The following is a 19480-nucleotide window of genomic DNA, read 5'->3' on the forward strand; positions in this document are numbered from 1 at the left end:
GGTTATCAGTTGTGGTTTTGAGTGACATGTCTCAACAGCTACAGGATGAATTGCCAAAATTATATTGGCGATCCCCCAACTTTGGATTTTGACCAAATACCTGCAAAAGTAATGACATTCCCAGCAGGCTCAGCTGTACTTTGTGTCTAGTTCTAATTACCAAATGTTAGCTTGTTAACACGATAACTAAGATGCTGAAAATGGTATACATTATCCCTGCTTAGCATTAGCATGTTAGCATCCTGACACTAGCCTTTGGCTCAAACCCCTACTGTGCCTATATATAGCTTCACAGAGCAGCTAGCATTGCTTTAGATCTCTTGATTTCATATTTCTGACGGGCTAGTCTGTGTTATTGCATGTTTTCTACTTTAATACTATGGTCATCTGCTCTGGTTATTTTTGTGTCCTTCATATCTTATATTTTTGTGCCCTTTTGTGTCCTTCATATGTGCAGTATTACCTCTTCAAAACCCCCCTCCTTCAGTATGTGTATCAGCTACAAACCAAGTCATCCAGCTTGGAACAGATCAGTATCAAATTTCTGAAATTAGACTGAGTTTAGAGTTTGATGAAGCACCCTTGAAGGCCAGTTCAATTCACTTTATGAAAGCCTATGATGCCTCCTAATATTTTGCTCACTGGATTCACGCCATTTCCCCCAACATTAGGTCAGAAAGGCAGAGTTACTGCATCGTTTCCTCAGCATCACTCAGAAGCAAAAGTGATTTTGTAAACTAAACAGTCTAAACTGTCGTTTGCGCTTTCCCATGTCTTATGTAATATTTTTTGTATGACTCTACTAGACTAGAATTACTAGAAGTACCGTCTTGCAGTTGTATGCGTCCGCCAACCAGTGAAGTTCCAGTTTACATCCATGTTGGTCCAGACTCATATATGTAGTGAAAAATGAATGATCGGGGAATCTGGTGAGGTGAGGTTTTGTTTAAAGCTTCTCAAACAACGCAAAAAAACGTTTTTGTAATCAGAAGTGGTTTTAGAACCCTGCTCTTTTTTTAGAGGATTTTTTTTTTTTTTTTTTGCTATTCTTACGCTGAATACTAGTGAATGTCTAAAAATGGCACTCTGTTCAAATGATATGTTCCAATAATATTTAATTGTTTGCATTCACTCACAGGCAGGGAGTGGAATACTGGTCAAGTTTGATATGGACTCAAGTAAAACTATCAGAATACAAAGTTGGCAGGGTCTCATTGAGACCCTGAAGATCACCTCCGCTTATCCACAGTGATGCAACAGCATCTTAAGCAAGTCCCGTCTACACGAATAGTGCTTGATATTTACAACACCTCACCGATTGAATTGAATTGTAGCAGTGTCTGGCACCAGTAAATGTATACCTGCTACCTGTGGGATGCTGATGAATTTTTAACAATAATGTGTAACCGAAAAGAACTTTCATCTTGCGCTTGCTGATTTTGCTGACAAGCTATAAAAATAGCAATGACATCTTATCATGTTTTAAGCGGATAGGGTGGAATTAGCCAACAGCTACTTATGAACTCTAATGACCAAAACTAAGATTCGTGCATCCTTCCATCTTCTATTCTCTGATATCCCGGCATGCATGGAGGATATACCCTGGACAAGGCATCAGCAATCCAACAGTAAGATGTCTGTTTAGTGGGAGTGCAAAATTAAAACATTGAAAACCTCTAAACCTGTTGAGCATTAATTTGCACATTTTTTTTGTGTAATTTGGTGGTACTTCTGTCTTTTTAATGATGATGTGCTGATATGGACTAAAAATTAAAATAAACTTTTGTGGCTCGGAACAATAGATGGCTGTTTAACATGCATTTGTAATAAAGACCAACAGGTGTTACAGCTGTAAGAGGCTGTAGACCTCTAGTTCTGAACTGAAATGGGCCGTGAAACACTGAAATGTGAAATGTTAACAGTGACATTTTAATCCGTAATTTCAGGGGGGGAAAGGTGTGAAACCTGAGCAGAATTTTTTCAAGAATGAAAGCTTAAAATTAAGATACAAAAAGATGGAATTTGTAAGAAATTTGGCTCCTGAGACTTGAAGGGTGAAGCAAGCTCTGCATGCTCACTATTAGCTCTGGATTAAACTGCCACAAGACTATTAGTCATTTAAAAGGCTGACTGCTGAGTGCTGTTTTACTGTGAAGTTGTCGCCGTCTAAAACCTTTACATAAGTGATATTTTATGTACTAGATATGAGTTCAGACTAAATGAACCCTACAAAGTTATAAATGTGAAAAAACTGCGTTTTCTCTAACTCACAGCTAACATAAAGTGTGGTCCTGCATATTTCTATAATTTGAACAATACCGTTAAGATTGGTTGTGCTGGTCCGCCAGCTGCTCCTCAGCAGACAGAAGAGCGCTCCGGAGGGTCATTTCCAGCGCCCAGAAAATTATCGACTGCCCACTTCCCTCCCTCTTTGAAGACATTTACAACTCCCGCTGCCTCAGTAGAGCCAAGAATGTCCTCAAAGACTCATCCCACCCTGGACATTACCTCTTTGAACTGCTGCCCTCTGGAAGTCACTACTGGTGCATCAATAAAGAACAAACAGACTCAAAAACTGTTTTTATCCCACAGCCGCCGTTGCACTCAACTCTGCTCACCCCTGAACATGACGTACTTACACTTTAACCTCAACTTTTATCATAAAAAATGTACAATATTCTCAATTTACCCAATTTTTAGCATAACAATGTGAAATATTCCTAATGACAAAACTGTTTTAAATAAAAAATATTTTACCTAGATTCACCACTGGAGTGGATTTTGTAATTCTATTGTATATATTACTAGGTATAATAACATACTACTTGGAATACAAATACTTATAATATTTTTATTATTTGTTAGTTGAGTGTTCTGACTGCTTTTCTTTGTGCCTATTTTTAACCTGTGACCGTATACGTAAACTATTGTATATATTATTTACTTATTTTAACGACTGCATTTTTTTTCCTTTTCTTTTACTATTGCTAGCGACTGTTCTCTTTTCTTCATTCTTTCTGTCAAGGACAGTAACTGAATTTCGTTGTATATTGTGCAATGCCAATAAAGGCCTTCATTCATCATTCATTCGTTCATTCGAGATGCTTTGTTGTAAACCTGGTTTTCTCTTCAGTCTGCTTCTATTTTCTCACCAGAAACTCTCAGCAAAACAAATCATCTGGTTTGTGTATGTTAGTGTGTGTATTTATACTGACTGGTACTCCCTCTGCTGTGAATAGTGCTGGTCTCGGCGCTCCAAGCTCTGCTCCAGTAAGGCCCGGTTCTCCTTCAGCAGACTCTGGTTCTGCTCGGCTAACTGTCGGTTCTCCTCCTCCATGTTCCCCTTCAGCTGGGTCAACAGCTGCGTACAGAAGACCATAAAAGTTGGTAAGAATAAATGACTTGGTAAGATCCTAATATTTTATTTTTTTTTGATTGCATCTATTTGCATACCTCAACACCTAATTAGTCTGTATAAGCATGTCTGTGAATGTATTCTCAAGATAGCGTGTGTGTATGTGTGTGTTAGTACAGACATGCATTCACAGAAAACGGACAAAGTAGACAAGAAAAGCAAATGAAAAGTGACATAGACAACACAGAATGGAACTGCAAGGATCTCTATGAAGACTGATTCATATTTAGTTGAATAGCAGTTAGAATTACAGTACTGTGTGTTAAGATATCAAAGGCAACAGTAAGAGGAACAAAGAGACCCAGTAGTTGGCATCTGTATCCTTGGGTATTAGTCACAAAAATCTCAAACATGTTCAACAAAACTGACAGGCAAGAGGATAGAGCTCACCAACACTCCCTTACTGAAAGGTACATCACCACAAATTGCAGCCTCACAAATGACAAAACATTTCATTCAGCTTTATTCCACTTTTTAGAGCTGTTCGAACAAAAAAGTCTTTGAGCCTTTTTCTACATCTGAATAGATGTTTAAGCTTAGGTAACGCTCCAAGAAAGCCTTCAAACTACAAACTTTTTCCAAAACCTGAAAACACGTATCATGCACAATCATAAAAGTCTCACAAGAATGTACAACCACACCTTTACTGAACATCTCTCCAAATTTTCCTATCTGTGCATCTGTTGCCAATTATTTTTGCCTTCTTAAACACACTCCTGTCCAATCTAGCCCCATCAGTTAGCACAGCAGCTGCAACAGGTTAATTGTGAGCCTAGTCAGACTCCAAGCCCAAGTTTTCCTTTTGATCAACGGAAGAAGAAGAGCTCCATCTCCCTCTGCGAAAAAGTATAATGAAAAGTCTGCGTGTCTGATTTGCAGGATCTAAACCGAACTACCTACAGTCTGGCATTGTAGGGGGCTGAGTAAAGCATCCAGTGAGACACATGGAAATGCTGATGCTTAAATATTTTTAGCTAGGGCTTGGCACTAACCCAGAATTCAGTTTCAATCTGATACCAAGTAATAGCAGGACCAGGGTCACAGATACCGATACCAATATCGAAACTTTTAATTATTATTATTAATAATAATTAAAAAGCAGCTGATTTAGTGTCATGTATGATACTTGACGAAGAAATGATCTGTCAAGAGATATCCTAGAAATAGAGTAATTTGTGAGAAAAATTTGATCAGTCTCAACAGGAGAAGCCAGTTCTGTGTGTTTAATTTTTTTTTTTCAGCATTAAACCATTCAAAGGATGTTTTTGGGAAAAAGCTTATTTGCTTTCTTGCCAGGAGATAGATGAGATGAAAAGCTGATACCACCCTCATGTCTTTCAGAGTAAAAATGAAGCTACACCCAGCAGCTTGTTAGCTTAGTTTACGGAACAAGCTCAGCACCGCTAAAGCTCTAAATGACAATTCCTTGTTTTATGGAGGGTTATGTGCTGAACTATTACAGGCCAGGCACAGTAAAGTGATGGGGTCTCTGCTTGTTGCCAAGCAACTGCTCCCAGCTGCTCTTGTACAAACTTAATTTCTACACATACGTCAGCAGACCAAATGTCCTTCACCAGCTTTTACAGGACCAGGTGATTCAGCAGCGGTTTCATGAGAAGCTGGATCGAGCAGCAGAGGGAAACATCTGCTGGTTGACTTCTCAAACCCTTTAAAGGAAGTCAGTTTCCACCTGTTTCATCCCTCAAATAGACTGGAGAGTTTCCTGCTTGCAAAATGTTTTCAATATTCAGTGCTTGCTTGACAGCATTACACAGATGACTAAATCTCTTCTGAATGCAAAAGATTTCTCTTTATTAGCTATTTGATATCCATTTTCTGTTTTCTGACAAATATGTAATTTTTTCTGATATGTCAAGGTGAAATTGGGTTTATATCATGTTCTAGAAATCAGCCAGTCACTGTTCCCCACTGATGATATGACTGTTGTTTGTCCCCAACCACAACTATGTGAAATGCTCTCTAAACCCCGCAATGAAATTCTAATAAATTTAGTTTAATTGCCCAATAACACTTTGAATAAATTTGTTCTTTATTTCAAGAGGGTGTCCACAGTGAAGCACTAAATCCCTTTCTTGCATGTAAATATTCAACATTGCACCTTGAATACAAAACACCTGTGTGTATCTGCAGGTGTGTAGCAGCATATTTCTGTGTGTGTCTGGTTAATACCTGGTACTGGCTGGTGAGGCGGGCGTTGCTGAGGTCCCGGCTCTGGTTGGTTTCCCTCAGGGTGCTGAGCTCGCCCTCCAGTCGAGTCCGCTCCAGCTGGGAGGCACTCAGCTCCCCCTTCAGCATCGAGCCCTGAGCCAAGAGCTCTGCCTGTGACGCCAACCACTCCTTCTGGTGGGCCTGCAGCCTGCAACACCGACACACAAGGGCTTTACTCATCACTGTCACAGTTATGTGTTGTGGATCCTTGTTTGGTAAGTGCTCTCTAACTAGAACTCATTATTATATCATTGCACGACTTTATGAGTCCTCACAAAGCCAAACTATAACCAATAGATAAATCTCAGACAAAATGGTTGAAGAACAAATTATGGAGCATCGCTGGAGTCACTGGGTTGTTTTTGACTGTTGCTTACGAAATAGTAGCATTATAGAGGTAAACAATCATCGTTGTTTGATTTTGTAATGACAACTGTAATGAGATGGGATGAAATGATTTTGGAATAAAACTTTTTAATGTGAGTTCAAATTGAATTGAGTTCAAATTGAACCATTGTACAGAATGGTTCATTGTTAAACACATCAAGTGTAAGCAAATAGTAAAAAAGGACCAGCTCCCAGAGACAAGGTGAGGTCTTCAAATGATTTGTATTGTCTGACCAACAGCCCCAAGCCCAAAAATAACAAGGTTATAATCATAGAAGACAAAAAAGATCAGAAAATATTCACATTTGAGAAGCCAGAACCTGTGATTTTTGTTTTTTGTCAGTTATATACATCACTTTTTGGCCACTTGAGGGCAGTGGAAACAAGCTGTAAACACAACACTGACATATGATGATGTTGTTAACTTGCTAGCAAACAGTTGCTTATTTACAGCAGTTAAGGAGCAACATTAGAATTCATTTGGAACCATGTTTCTGGACACCTGATGAGTGTAAGTCCAATATTCACTCCCTTTTAGCTCTGTGTTGGTCTGTACCAACTCCTGAGGGAAATATTTGGCTCTCTAGCTGTTAAGTGCTCCACTATGTTCACCAGCTTGTCTGGTGGTTGGAGCTGAGCAGGTCGCGTGTAGTGGGTTTTTAGAGCTTTTTTTCACTAAAAACAGCTGCTTGATGTGGCTGAAAACCGCACTATGAAAGCAGTGAGGATGGATCGAAACAGTAAAGTTGCGGGCCGGAAAACCGAAACAATGATCTTAAAGATGCTAAGAAGCTTCGTAGAGCTTCAGAGTTGGGTAATGATTCTCTGTAAGTTCATCACCATGAGCCACCCCCTTTCACATGCAAGTAGTCATGTGATCCCGTTTTAATAAAGAAAAAAAAATAAACCTGGCTGATGAACTAATTATGGTGCACAGTTATCTTATGATTATAATCATCATCATTACATACCCACCACCGCCAAAATGAAATGTAATCAGAGGCACTTGTATCTGTTTTCAACCTCAGCTCTTAGTGAAGCGCATCTGAGGCTTATATACACAAAGAAATTATCAAGAAATTTTTTTTTTTTTAAAATTGGTTAAAACAATATTCACCTATCTGACAGGAATGGACTTGTTGTATGCAGAAGCCTACATTGGTGTGCGTTGGAACTTTTTTGGAAACAAAGCTTGAAAAATATCCAAATAATTTACTTGTGGGTCCTCCGTCCTGTTTTTGATGTTTTTTCCACTCCGGCTTTTCTGTCTTTAATGCTTCCTGCATTCTGTACATTCCTATCGTACACTTGCATTCAAACCAATGCCCGCTTTGCTCGTCATGATTCATATGCAGTAGAAGGGTTAATGCTGCTTTTCCCTGTATTCAAGTGAACATGAGCGCAGTGAGAGGAGTGGCGAGAAAGACTGATCAGATCTTGTGAATATAATGCTGACGAAGCTGACTGGATTTGTTACCTCTCGTTGTCTTCTTTCAGCCTCTCCAGCTCTCGTTCTCTCTCCAGTCTCCTCTGGGCCTCTGCCTCCATCTCCTCTTTCTCCATCTTCATCTCCCGCTCTCTCTCCTGCAGATGGGTTTTACCGTCCAGGAGTTCCTTGTACCTTGAAATTGCAAACACATAATTCACCCCCAACAAAATAAAATGTATGACAAAAATAGACACTGTGTATCTTTAAAGGATGCAAGTTGTGGGTTTATGAGTTGTTTTTCTATGTATTTGGGTTCTTAGGAAAACTTAAAGTCCTCACAAAGATATAAAGATACTCAAAATTTTCTATGGTGAGAATTTAATCAATTTCACTTTATAAAAGAGTCTAATTAATTGCAGTCAGTGTGTGTTTGTACCTGGCCTCCAGCTCCCTGTGCTGGGCCTCCAGGCTGCGGTTATCTCTCCTCAGCTGAGAGTGCTTGTCCAGCAGCTCCTCCAGCTCCACCTCCTGTCGCTGCTGCAGCGCCATCATCCGCTCGTGATCCCGCCTCAGAGCCTCCGCCCTGGCCACTGACTCCTCCCGCTCCCGCGCCCACACTTTTGACTCGGCCTCCAGAGACGCACACCGGGCCTCGCTCTCGCTGCAGCGCGCTAGCACCGCTGAATGCTGGGAGCTCAGTGATGCTTGGTCCACCTGTGTGTGAAGTTTTTCTTTTGGTTTGTTAACCTTATAACACCTACTGTTCCACCCACGGGACACTAGGACCACGGAGAACGTTTATGCAGTGTACTACCATAAAATGTACCGTGGATATGAATATGTAATAAGCAACAATAGATTAGACTCTTGCCTTTTCAGGTGTTGTGGTCATTTTCAAACAGCAAACTGGGTCAAAAAATGTTTCAGATACATTGTAGAGTGTAGCTCTGAAACCTTGAAAGAATAGCTTGACATTTTCGTAGCTCCACTTTCTTTCTGAAAGTAAGCTGAGAAGAGTTATACCAGTTTTGTGTGTGCAGACTAAATATGAACCATGAGCAGTTGCAAGGCAACAAGCACAGACTCAAGAAGTCACTGCGCATGGCCAAGAAATAGTCCCGCACATAGTTTAAAGGTTTAAAAATAATGCGATAGTGAAGGTAATTTTCTCAAAGCCCAAAAGCTCTGCTGTTCCCAAGTCGAACAAATAATATCAGACATAATTATGCTCTCTATCTGTGTGTCAGGTCACCTGTAGCTGGGTGTTAAGTGACTGCAGTCTGGTGCAGGAGTCCTGAAGGCTGAGGGAATGCCGGCGCAGAGCCTCCAGCTGCTCCTTAAGGTGCTCGCATGCCTCCTGGGATTGGGACAACCGCGACAACAAAGCCTCCTGTCCTGCAACCACCACTGCTTTCTGAGGGAGAGAGAAATAATTTTCATATTGAGAGACCATCTGCATCCATGTACAGTAGCAGTGGTGTCGGAGGCTGTGGCACCTTCAGCGTCATACACACCGCTCAAAATATCGCTATTATTAGAACTTCGACTGAATCTGCAGCTGAGCCTTCAAAGCTCTCTCAGGCAGCAGCTTTATATTGTGTAAATCTATAAATACAAAGATTAAATTGAGTTTGCAATCTGCACTGATAAATACAGGAATATGTTGATTGGGCATTGTGATTGATAGATTAGAAATTAAGAGAAAAATTTGTATTTTGTTAAATAATGTATGAAGGTATAAATTCTGGTGTTTTATCCAAAGAATAAAGCACACCCCAACTCAGCTCTCTCCACTAGACCATATGAATTTATTTGACCATTTTTGCAACACATTCCAGTGTCTGCAGCTCAGTTCTGGTTTGCAATGGTTTTTTGTTTAACTTTGGATTCTTTCACATTTTCTACCAGCACCTGTCTGAATCATACTGCTACACAGGGGACTTCTACTTTTATCACTTTTAGATTTTCTGCTTTTTCATCTTAACATTTTCCCGGCAAATGTCAGGAGTCGAAATGAACTATGTACATTTATTCCACTGCTGTACTTTGGTGTAACTTTAAGGTACTAATGCTTGACTATTTCCATTTGATGGTGCTTGCTACTTCTAATCCACAACGTTTCAGAGAGGATTTTGTCCTTTTACTCTGCATTTGATTTAGAAAGCTATATTTATTAATTACTTTTTGGCTGGACCACAACAGCAGGGCCAGAAGTATATAAACACGAATATCCATGACCGACTGACTGACTGATACAGTTACACCATTGGTCAGCCAAATGCCACATGACTGAGTGCTGACGTTTACACCATTGGCCGTTGCTCTGTCAAAATGAATTGGTGCAAACAGTTTCTATTGTGTCAACAGGGGGGCGTTTACAGGCAGTGTTGCCAACTTAGAGCCTTTGTTGCTGCATTTACTGACTTTTTGGACCCCTTTAGCGACTTTTCTTCACAAAAGCACCTGGCGACAAATCTAATCTGACATTTTGGACAAGCCTTAGCTACTTTCCATAGAAGTGAGCCGCTAGTATTGCCCTGTGAGCACGAGGATGGACTTTCCCTCCGTAGGCACACCTCTCTGTGCGTCTCATTCAATTGACCGCACGGCAGCTGACACGGACTTGAAGGAGCTGCTAGTTTTCTCTCTCAGGGATCATTTTATAAGTAAATATAGCAGAAATCAGCACAGCCATTGTCTCAAATGTTGCAGTTATAAAATCAGGATTTTAGCAGTGCAGAGCAGCAGACAACAGAAACAGAAAAACACGTAAATGAGAACAGCTTTATTAGGAATTCGGCTATATTAAATTACTGTATTTGTGAGCACAGACATTAGGACAGAAGAAAACAGATCAAGATGAAGTCCAGTATACTAGGTTTTGACCTAGTCTTGTTGGTTTAAGATTTTACATTAAGCCTTTTTACATGAGTTTATAACATACGTTGAAAACCAGTGATCGCAAACATTTTTAGCTTTTGATCCCCATTACAAAATACAGTGTCTGTTGTCATGTTTAAGATGAGCTTCACAAAAGATTGATTTTGCTCCTAAACCTCTCAGATGGTTTCATTCAAACAGCTTGGGGCCAAAAAAGGTGAAATTATCAAATATTTCAGAAAAAAGCAAAGATTTGAAAAAAATTCAAAAAATGAATATAAATTTGTTGTAGTGGTACTTTTACTTGTGTAAAGGATCTGAGTACCTCAGTATGGGTGGGACCAGGAATTGAGCCCTCAAGGTGATAGTGCCATGCTTCATCTATCCTAATCGAAAACTTTAAATCCTGACAGTGTTAATGTAGTACCATACTACCATACCTACTGAGCAATGCATTGAATGAAATTCCTGACCTTGGCAATACTGGAGTTGCCCCTTACGGCTTGATGTTGGAATTTATGTGTGTGTGTGTGTGTTTGAGTTAGAAAGAAAGAGTAAGAGCTGAAGCAAGAGAGCAGCAGAGGAGATAAGGAAGATTAACAGTAGCCGAGGTGACATTATAAAAACCGATGAGCAGAGATAAGGCAGTAACTCTGGAAATAAAGTGCTGCACTTGGGTTAGTGGCAGTCTACTGTGAGTTGATAGTCGTCAAACATCCCTAGAGCAAGAATTTCAACATAAAATAGATCATCTCCCTCACACAGAAATTGCACAGGAGCCACATAGACATCCTGTAAATGAGATTCAAAGACCTACACACACATCACATTCACAGAAATATATTCAAATGCAGATACACACCTCTTTTTCCAACTCTGCCAACCTCTCACTCAGCTGCCTCTCTGTCTCTCCTGTGCCATAATCATGGGTCACAGAAAGGTCATGACCTTTTCTGGCCTCAGGGGATTGATCCAGAGGTGTCGTCTCCTGGGAGTGTGACTGACTATGCGTTTTGTTTGACAAGTCTGAATTTGAATTAGACGTAACGTCCACATCCACGCTTCTTCTTTGCTTTTCCAACTGGAGGAGAGATTCACTTTCCCTAAGGCACTGGGAGAGCGACTCTATTCTCTCCTGCGATTTGTTGAGAGAATCTTTAGCCACCTTTTGTTCAGCGTTGGCCTTTTGTAGTTTCTGGATCAGACATTCAACTTCAGTGGACAGTTCCCGAGAATGTGCCTGCTCATTGGAAAGGTCCTGATAAGAAAGAGATAAGGGGCAATACGGTGTTCAAAGCTTAAAATCTGTGGAAAATAAAAAGGTGTACAAAGTAGGCTACAAATCTAAGCTAAATTCATTTTAGAAAAGTTTGTATGTCTTTATGTCCTTAAAAGGACCAATCTTCATATGATCACTTTAATACTACAGTGAAGTCATGGCCCAGTTCCACACTGCATACTAATTCTATACAGTAATGTTCACTGTATTCTGAGTTAGTTATCATCGGTAGACCAGAAATTAATGTATACATCCAAGAAATTATTCACTTACTTGACAGGTATCAATTTAACTGTGACTTCGGGAACAGCCAATTAAAAAAAGCAGAAAGCAAAATGTTTTTGCCCAAATACTTGGGCAATACTTGGTGTTGATTTTTTTTTTCAAGTGTCCAGTATAACAATGTCAATATTTTCACAGCCACAACATTAAACCCGGTAACTGGTTTTAATGTTGTGGCTGATCGGTGTATAAACTAAATAGTCCATCAACAACACATGGAGTATAAAGACTTTTGTTGCTTTTCCAGTAGGAACAGACTGAATTAGTTTTGTGTGCAGACATTATAACATCGCACAATGGACTGTTATCACTATGACTTCATGTCACGAGAAAAAATCTCAGTTTAAAAAGGTCATTTCTGCTGTCTTTATATGGTAAGAAAGCTGACTTTACCTTCCACTAAATAGCTGCAGCAATGATTACTGCCAATGACTAAACTACCACGTCACACAGACACACACACACACACACACACCTGGGTCAGTGAGCTAATCTTGGCCTGAGCGTCTGCGTACTGCTCCTGCAGCTGCTGTTTACCCTCCTCCATGCTGCTTAAACGAGTGCTTAAGTCTTTCTCCAGGTCTTGCAGCCGAGTGCAGAGCTCCTTAGACTCAGACAGCTGCTGACACACACTTCTACAAACACACACACACACACACACACACACACACACACACACACACACACACACACACACACACACACACACACACACACACATACACACCATCAGCAACACAGGTCAGACAGGTTGAATGAAGATAGAGTTGACATTATAGATAAATGCATGGTGCAGTCATGTAGCTCTCTCTGATGCCTTGTAAAGTTAATTGCATACCTCAGCTTGTGATCAAGGTTAAGTGTGTCTACAGGAGTGTGTGTACCTGTGCTCAACATCCAGAGCTCGAGCTCTCTGGTTGCTGTGCTCCAGGGCCAGGGTTGTGCTCTCCAGCTGCTGTCTCAGTCTCACTGCCTCCCTCTCTCTCTGCCTCCCCTCTTTCCTTTGGCCATCCAGCTCTGACTGACACACCTCCTTCTCCTGCTCCAGGCGCGAGACCTCCAGCACCGCCTGGTCTCGTGCCCTAGCCAGAGATTCGGCCTCCAGGTTGGCCTCGCGGAGCTCTGCCTCCAGCTCTTCCTCCCGACGACGAGAGGTCTCCAAACTGCGCCCCTGACGGTCCACCTCTGCTTTGAGAGCTTGGGTGGTGAGTTTTAACTGGTCGCCCTAACAAAAGAGGAAAGATGGATGATTAATGTTATTTTGATTCTTACTGGTCACTTTAGATTAGCTACATTTATTAATGCCCAGAAGGACAATCAGTTTGGTCACCTATGCACAGTGGAAAATAACAAAAGAGACACAAGTCAGATAGGTCACATAGACAAAATATCAAGGACATGGTATTAACACTAATACACAAACTAATACATGTTTTAACAGGATATTAGTGTAGCTCAGTACCTCAAAGTTGTACTTAGATATAGTGCTTTAGTAAATGTACTTAGTTACATTTCACCACCGATCTTGCACAGCCATGAGGAAGGACATACACATGAACATACACGCAGGTGACTCACTGCACATTCCTGACAGTGATTTCACATTATTCCAGTGATCTCCAGATGGCAGGGAGGAAGAAGACTGCCCACTTGCAAACATGGAGGCCAACAGTGCAGGGTTCAAAATGTTCCAAAAAAATCAGCTCAGCAAATTTCTTATTACAAAGAAAAAGGATTCACCACAAGTGCATTCAAAACATAACTTTTGTTTGTTTACAACAATTTTTTTTAAAAACTGAAACTTAAAACATTTTTGCGTGAGTTGACCAATTCACCCACACAATGACAAGGAAGCAAAGAAGAAAAAGAGGATGTAGATGAGTTGTAATTTCCTATTTGGTTTGAATCCCCCCTGCAGCTGAAAGAAGTCGAGTCTACTTCATTTAAATTCTGACACTTGGCTTCTCGTTCTGTTGGTCAGAGTATGAAGTCTAACTCTAACACCATAGGAAACTGTTCTGCTTTTATAAAGTAAACAGTTTTATTTGGTGCTGTCTGGGCTGGAGTGCAACTTAAGTTATTTTATTCTAAGTAGTAAGAGTATTTCCTCTTTTGTAACATTTAGAGAGCAGACTGCTGTTTTAGTTTTTACAAATTAAAGGAATATTCCACTGTATGTATATATATATATATATATGTATATAGTGCTACTAAAACAGTATCATGGCTTGTTGCACTTCTTTTCTATGCTAACAACTAGATGTACTGAACCCATTTTTTTGGGATCTTATAGCTGGATGGTGTCATAGCAGAACACGTTCATTTTTAGCATGTTCATTTGCATTGAATTGGAAACTGTACATTGCACAGTTGAAACATATCTGAACTTGGAAATATATTTTTTCTCAGCCAATACTGGGTGTATTCAAAAGATATACGTATATGTACAGTAATGTTTGGGTTAGTAGATGTACAGTACAGGGTACATCATCCACAATAAAGGCTGGAGCTTCTCTTTATCGAAAGAGGGTGGGTAATAGAATAGAATATTACACCATCAGAAGAAGGATTATTCACAACTCTCCCTGAATGGGAGGTATTCATGAATCCCTTTTATGGTATTTTTTTCATGCTGACTTAGCACTGCTCTTTTCCATAGCTTGCAATTTCTCTGATGTCTCGCTATTTTACTGCATGTAGCCCAAAGACTTCTACAGCCTGCAGTAGAGTTTTTGAAAAAATTGGATTTTTGGTTTGGTTTTCATTGAACCTACATCCTGGGAGATGCACTCCATAAGTTGTATCACATCCTTAGCCTGTGATCTCTCGTCTGAGTGGGGATGAGTTTCTTGTTGATATGTGCATATCGCAGTTCAAAACAGACCCGCTTGCTCAATACTGGGTGTGTAAAAACACGCTTTTTCCTTCTCAGCTTGAATCATCCGGTTCACTTCATAATGTCAAGTCCAGCTCCTGCTGAACAATTTCTCCATGTAATAATATAATTAGTTTTCAGAGATCCTGAGAAACATTTATTTGGCAAGTAGAATCCCTAACCCGACGTAATGTATTTAATGTAGCCGGGTAATTATTTAAAGAGATTACGGAACAATGAGATTGGCTATGAAAAATTTAATCAAATTTTGTCACTGAGGGTTTGTATAATATCAAAAAGCCTCCGCTCCCTTTCATTTGGTTTTTCTACATTTATTTTTTATCCATCCCTCGTCTATCGTCACCAAAGTGACATCTGCTGTGGCCATGAAAATGTTTGGTGTCACAACATCATGTGTGCGCGCTTGTGTACTCGCCAACCTTGCGCTGGGCGGTGCGCAGGGCGTCCACCGTGCCGCGTAGCGTGTCCCTGTCTCTCTCCAATGCAGCCCGCTCTCCCTCCAGGGTGGCGATGACCGTGGTCTGCATCCTGTGAAGCTCCGCCTGGCTCCGCAGGCGACACAGCTCCTCCTCCATGACCAGACCCACAGACTGAAGGACCTGAGAGAAAAACGGTGGAATATTCATTGAGCTTTGCAACTATCCATCTATCCATACACACATCAGTATATACTGCACACTCAGTCGCCGTGTTATTAGGTGCTGAAACTGTTTGAGATGTTGATTCAACTTTATGGTCATTTTGGAGGCAGCAGTTTGTGCCGCTGTTGAGCTGTGCTGCATTATACAGAGAGGTTTTTCTGTTATTTAGCCTAACCGCATTGACATAAATGGGGGGAACAAAACAGTAGAAACACATTTCAGTACAATGGTTAGATGTACCTAATAAACTGCCAACTGACTGTTTATGCATCCAGTCCTACTGGAAATAAACATTCCCAACACATTGACGCTGACTGTAAGGGTAGTATTTTATGTTACAGGTCCCATAGTTTTCTATAATTTCCTAGAAAAAAAGATATATGACAGGAAATTGAATTTGATACTTATTATGAGGAAAATAGACACAGTGTTCAGCTGGTACACTTCCACTTTCCAATTGTCATTGCACAGAAGATCAGATAAATATGCAACAAGACTAAGGGTCTACATCGATGCTAGCAGCTCTGCGAGACACTACTTCAGTACAGTGGTGCTTTGAGCTAAATGCAGGTATAATGCTTACCATGTTAACTTTCTTAGTTTCGCATGGTAGCATGCTAACATTTGCTGATTAGCAGTAAACACAATGTACAGCTGAGGCTCATGGGAATGTCATTAGCTTTGCAGTTATTTTGTCATAAAACAAAGTAATAAGCAAATCCAAATTTTGATCTGATGATCTCGATGATGGTAGATGACAGTGATTACAATTCATCCTGTAAGGCACATGAATGTCTGTACTAATTTTAATACCAGCCTATCCAGTAGTGGTTGAGGTACTTAAGCCTGGAACAATGTGAGGACCAACCGCTTATCCGCATCATTTTATGAATCGTTACCTTAAATTATTTCTCATATCAGTTCAAAACAGTTTCTAAACTGTTTTAATATCAACCTTTGGTGCGGTTTAATATCGTGTTGAGAAAATTTTATGAAATGTTATTAAACTTACTCTTTGATATGCAAAACAGTCCCCTCTTGGCTTCTCAAAGGCATACAGGGTTTTTCTTGTAGCATTAGATTTCTATCCACCCATCCATTCATCATCTGTTCATCCGACATGTCTTTAATTCATCCAGCCCACCAACCAAACATCCATGATCTTAATTTCTCAATTAGCGTTTCATACAATCTCCAATTTAGCCACTAATCCACTCCTGAATGCCTTTCTGACTCACACTTCCATCTATCCATCCATCCATCCATCCATCCATCCATACCTCTATCTGCCTGCGGGCCTCTCCCAGACTCTCAGCGCTCTTCTTCAGACGCTGCAGCTCGGCCTCCAGGACCACCAGCCTCTGCTCAGCCTCCCAGGCTTTCCTGCTCTGCACTCCCAGCTTGGAGCGCAGGTCTTGGGCCACAGTCGCCTGCCTGTCAGCCTCCTCCTGGGCATCCTGGAGCCGGGTTGTCAGAAGCTCCACATCAGGAGCAGGCAGAGAACATACAGCCTGGTTTGCAGCTTTGGTCTCAGTGTTATCTTCTGTGCTTTTTGGATGCTTTTGCATCTCTGAGGTTGTTGTTCCTGCAGTCTGTTCTTTCTTTAGCTCACTTTCTTTTTCCTGTCTCTCCCTTTCTTTCTGCCCTCCCTCTGCCTCTCCCCTCCATTTGGGCTCACTCTTTCCCTCAAATGTTTCACCTTTTCCCCCTTGAACATGGAGAACCTCCTCACCAACTCCTGCTTCCCTGTGGGCCCCTATGATTTCTCCTCTTCTCTCCCTCCCCTCCATCATCCTCACCCTTCCTTCCCCCTCTCCCCGGCAGGATTCGGAGCCCTGGACTCCTCTCTCCTCCTTCTCCTCCTCCTCTCTGTATGGCTTTTTCATTCCTTCCTCCTTTGTCTTGTTTTCTAGGTGTTGCAGTTTGGCCACGAGCTGTTCCAGGTGCTGCTTCAAAGTAGCATTTTCATTCTTCAAGTTTTGAAACTGAAAAGTATAATGGGAGAGAAATTTCTTTGCCTTAGAGCTTTGAATCTCCTGCATTTTTGAATTTTTTTGTCCTTGTGTCTTTTCTTTTGGTCTTTCCATGTATTGAACATGAATGAACTTGAATGCATTAAGAGCAAAAACACTAAAATCACCTTTTGTTCTTTCTTAAAACGCATCCAGGTTCAGTACAAGGGAGTGAAAATGAGGTAAGAGAAAAATGAAAAAGGAAATTAGAGAAAGATTTAAATTATTTTTGGTTGGTTATAAAAACAGTATACAAAGGCACTCGTCGACGCAAATAAACACAGAAGCATCTGAGCAGTTCAGACACGGCAGCCTGATCAGGCTGTGGCGATCACAGATCATAGTATAATTCAGAAAATATAGGGAACACACAGTAAAGAACATAATTTATACAGCATTTGTACATTTTAACAGATGCACCATTGCAATCAAAAGTTGTCTGTGTTTTTCACTGATCTGTAGATTCATCCATTTTGATCCAAGTTGATAGATGTTTGATAAGTAGCTGCTGTAGATGTTTGTAACTGTGAGTTAAGTCAGAATCCATATGTTCATTTGCAGCACTGTGACTTTCAGCTGTGAGTTGGTTGAGTTATATCCAGTCACCACATTAACGTCTTATAGAAATGGAAAGTACGCTATCAACTGGTAGTTCAATTACAGTTAGTTTGAGTTATTTTCATCTCATATTGTGCGACATTTATGGGCCTGCAATCATTTAATATATTGATTATTTATGTTATATATGATCATTCCTCCATAATAGTAATTTTAAAGTATTAACTTGAATGAACACTTCACGATTGTTTGCCGCCTCTAATCAGTCAAGTTACAGTTTACATCCATGTCTGTCCAAACTCATATAATATAATGTACATATATATATACATACATTTATAGAGTATTATGAAAAATTAGGTTCTTATTTGTTTGTTTGTTGTTGCTTTTAGGGTATTTTGTTTTGTTTAATCTTGTTTTTGTCACGTCAGATTGTGATTATGGTATCTTTTGGTCCTAAGGTGAATGGGGTAGGTGTAGGTTCATTATGTGTGTTTGTATGTTAAAAAAAAAATCAATAAAGTCTAATAATAATAGACATAATAATTGGTTAAAGCAATGAATTACTGAACTAATTATTTCAGGACTAGATTCCTACTTGTTTGCCACACAAAACTACCAGACATTGCCAGCGATTATGATTACTGAATATCTTGTTTCAAAGATGCTATAAGTTTTAATTTTCTAACTTTTTAGACAATATTATTACTTAATTATGTTTAAGAAATAGCATAGATGCTACTCTCACTGAATATTGTGTCCAACAAAACGGCCAATATCCCAGAAACCTTGTACATTTCAGTTATATGTGTTGAATTTGGGGCCACAGCAAGCTCTCTGCTCACCTCCCTCAGTATGTTCTGATGCTCCATCTCCAGGCAAGCCAGCTCATCCTTTGCATCTGGTGAATCAGCCTGCAGGGAGGGGAGATGGAGGGTTAACTCCTCCAACTGTTGCTTGCTGCTTTTCCTGATTCATTTGCATCTATAACAGCTCAGACAGACTCGGGGATGCCAGGTTTACTCTTATTTTCATTGAACGCACTGAAATGGTTCTTCCTGATGATTAGATCAATTATAAGATACGTAAGGGAATGTGTAAACTCTACATATGCTCTACATCACAATTTTTGGAGTTGGATGAGTGCTTCTAAAGCTTTAGTGTCTCTCCTCTGTCTCCTCCCTGTATCACTGCAATCACCGAACCCTTGCGACACCATTTCATTATTTATATGTCATAGTCTTTTGTTTATGACCTGCTTTGACCTTCAACTTGTAGCAGGGGAGAGAGTCATAACCTTTCACGCCTGAACCCTGACCTCCTGCTGGGCCTGAAGCTCCTCTAGTCGTCTCCTCAGCTCTGCGTTCTCCTGCTCTGCTCCCAGCAGCCTCAGCGTTGAAGCCTCGCCCACTTCCACACTAAGCGGCTTCTGATCTGAGACAGAGGAAGGGAAAAAAAAAAAAATAAAGCAT

General features: G+C 40.4%; 1 protein-coding gene across 5 annotated transcripts in view; it reads right to left on the reverse strand.

Moving 5' to 3' along the window:
* ccdc88b (coiled-coil domain containing 88B) overlaps positions 1-19480 on the reverse strand; it is a 44005-nt gene that overhangs the window by 6082 nt on the left and 18443 nt on the right. For 4 of the 5 annotated variants that reach the window (XM_040120733.1, XM_040120732.1, XM_040120735.1 and 1 more), the window contains exons 13-25: positions 19327-19442; positions 18854-18922; positions 17579-17590; positions 16719-17423; positions 15217-15396; positions 12786-13126; positions 12377-12536; positions 11203-11598; positions 8713-8874; positions 7897-8174; positions 7509-7652; positions 5606-5792; positions 3216-3361 (exon numbers count right to left, since the gene is read on the reverse strand). In XM_040120733.1, coding sequence (XP_039976667.1) covers positions 3216-3361; positions 5606-5792; positions 7509-7652; positions 7897-8174; positions 8713-8874; positions 11203-11598; positions 12377-12536; positions 12786-13126; positions 15217-15396; positions 16719-17423; positions 17579-17590; positions 18854-18922; positions 19327-19442 — 2896 coding nt within the window. The remainder of the gene's footprint in view (positions 1-3215; positions 3362-5605; positions 5793-7508; positions 7653-7896; positions 8175-8712; positions 8875-11202; positions 11599-12376; positions 12537-12785; positions 13127-15216; positions 15397-16718; positions 17424-17578; positions 17591-18853; positions 18923-19326; positions 19443-19480) is intronic. The other variant, XM_040120734.1, reaches the window with a different exon arrangement.

Source organism: Xiphias gladius, chromosome 23 (assembly GCF_016859285.1).
Source record: "Xiphias gladius isolate SHS-SW01 ecotype Sanya breed wild chromosome 23, ASM1685928v1, whole genome shotgun sequence".
Lineage (NCBI taxonomy): Eukaryota > Metazoa > Chordata > Actinopteri > Istiophoriformes > Xiphiidae > Xiphias > Xiphias gladius.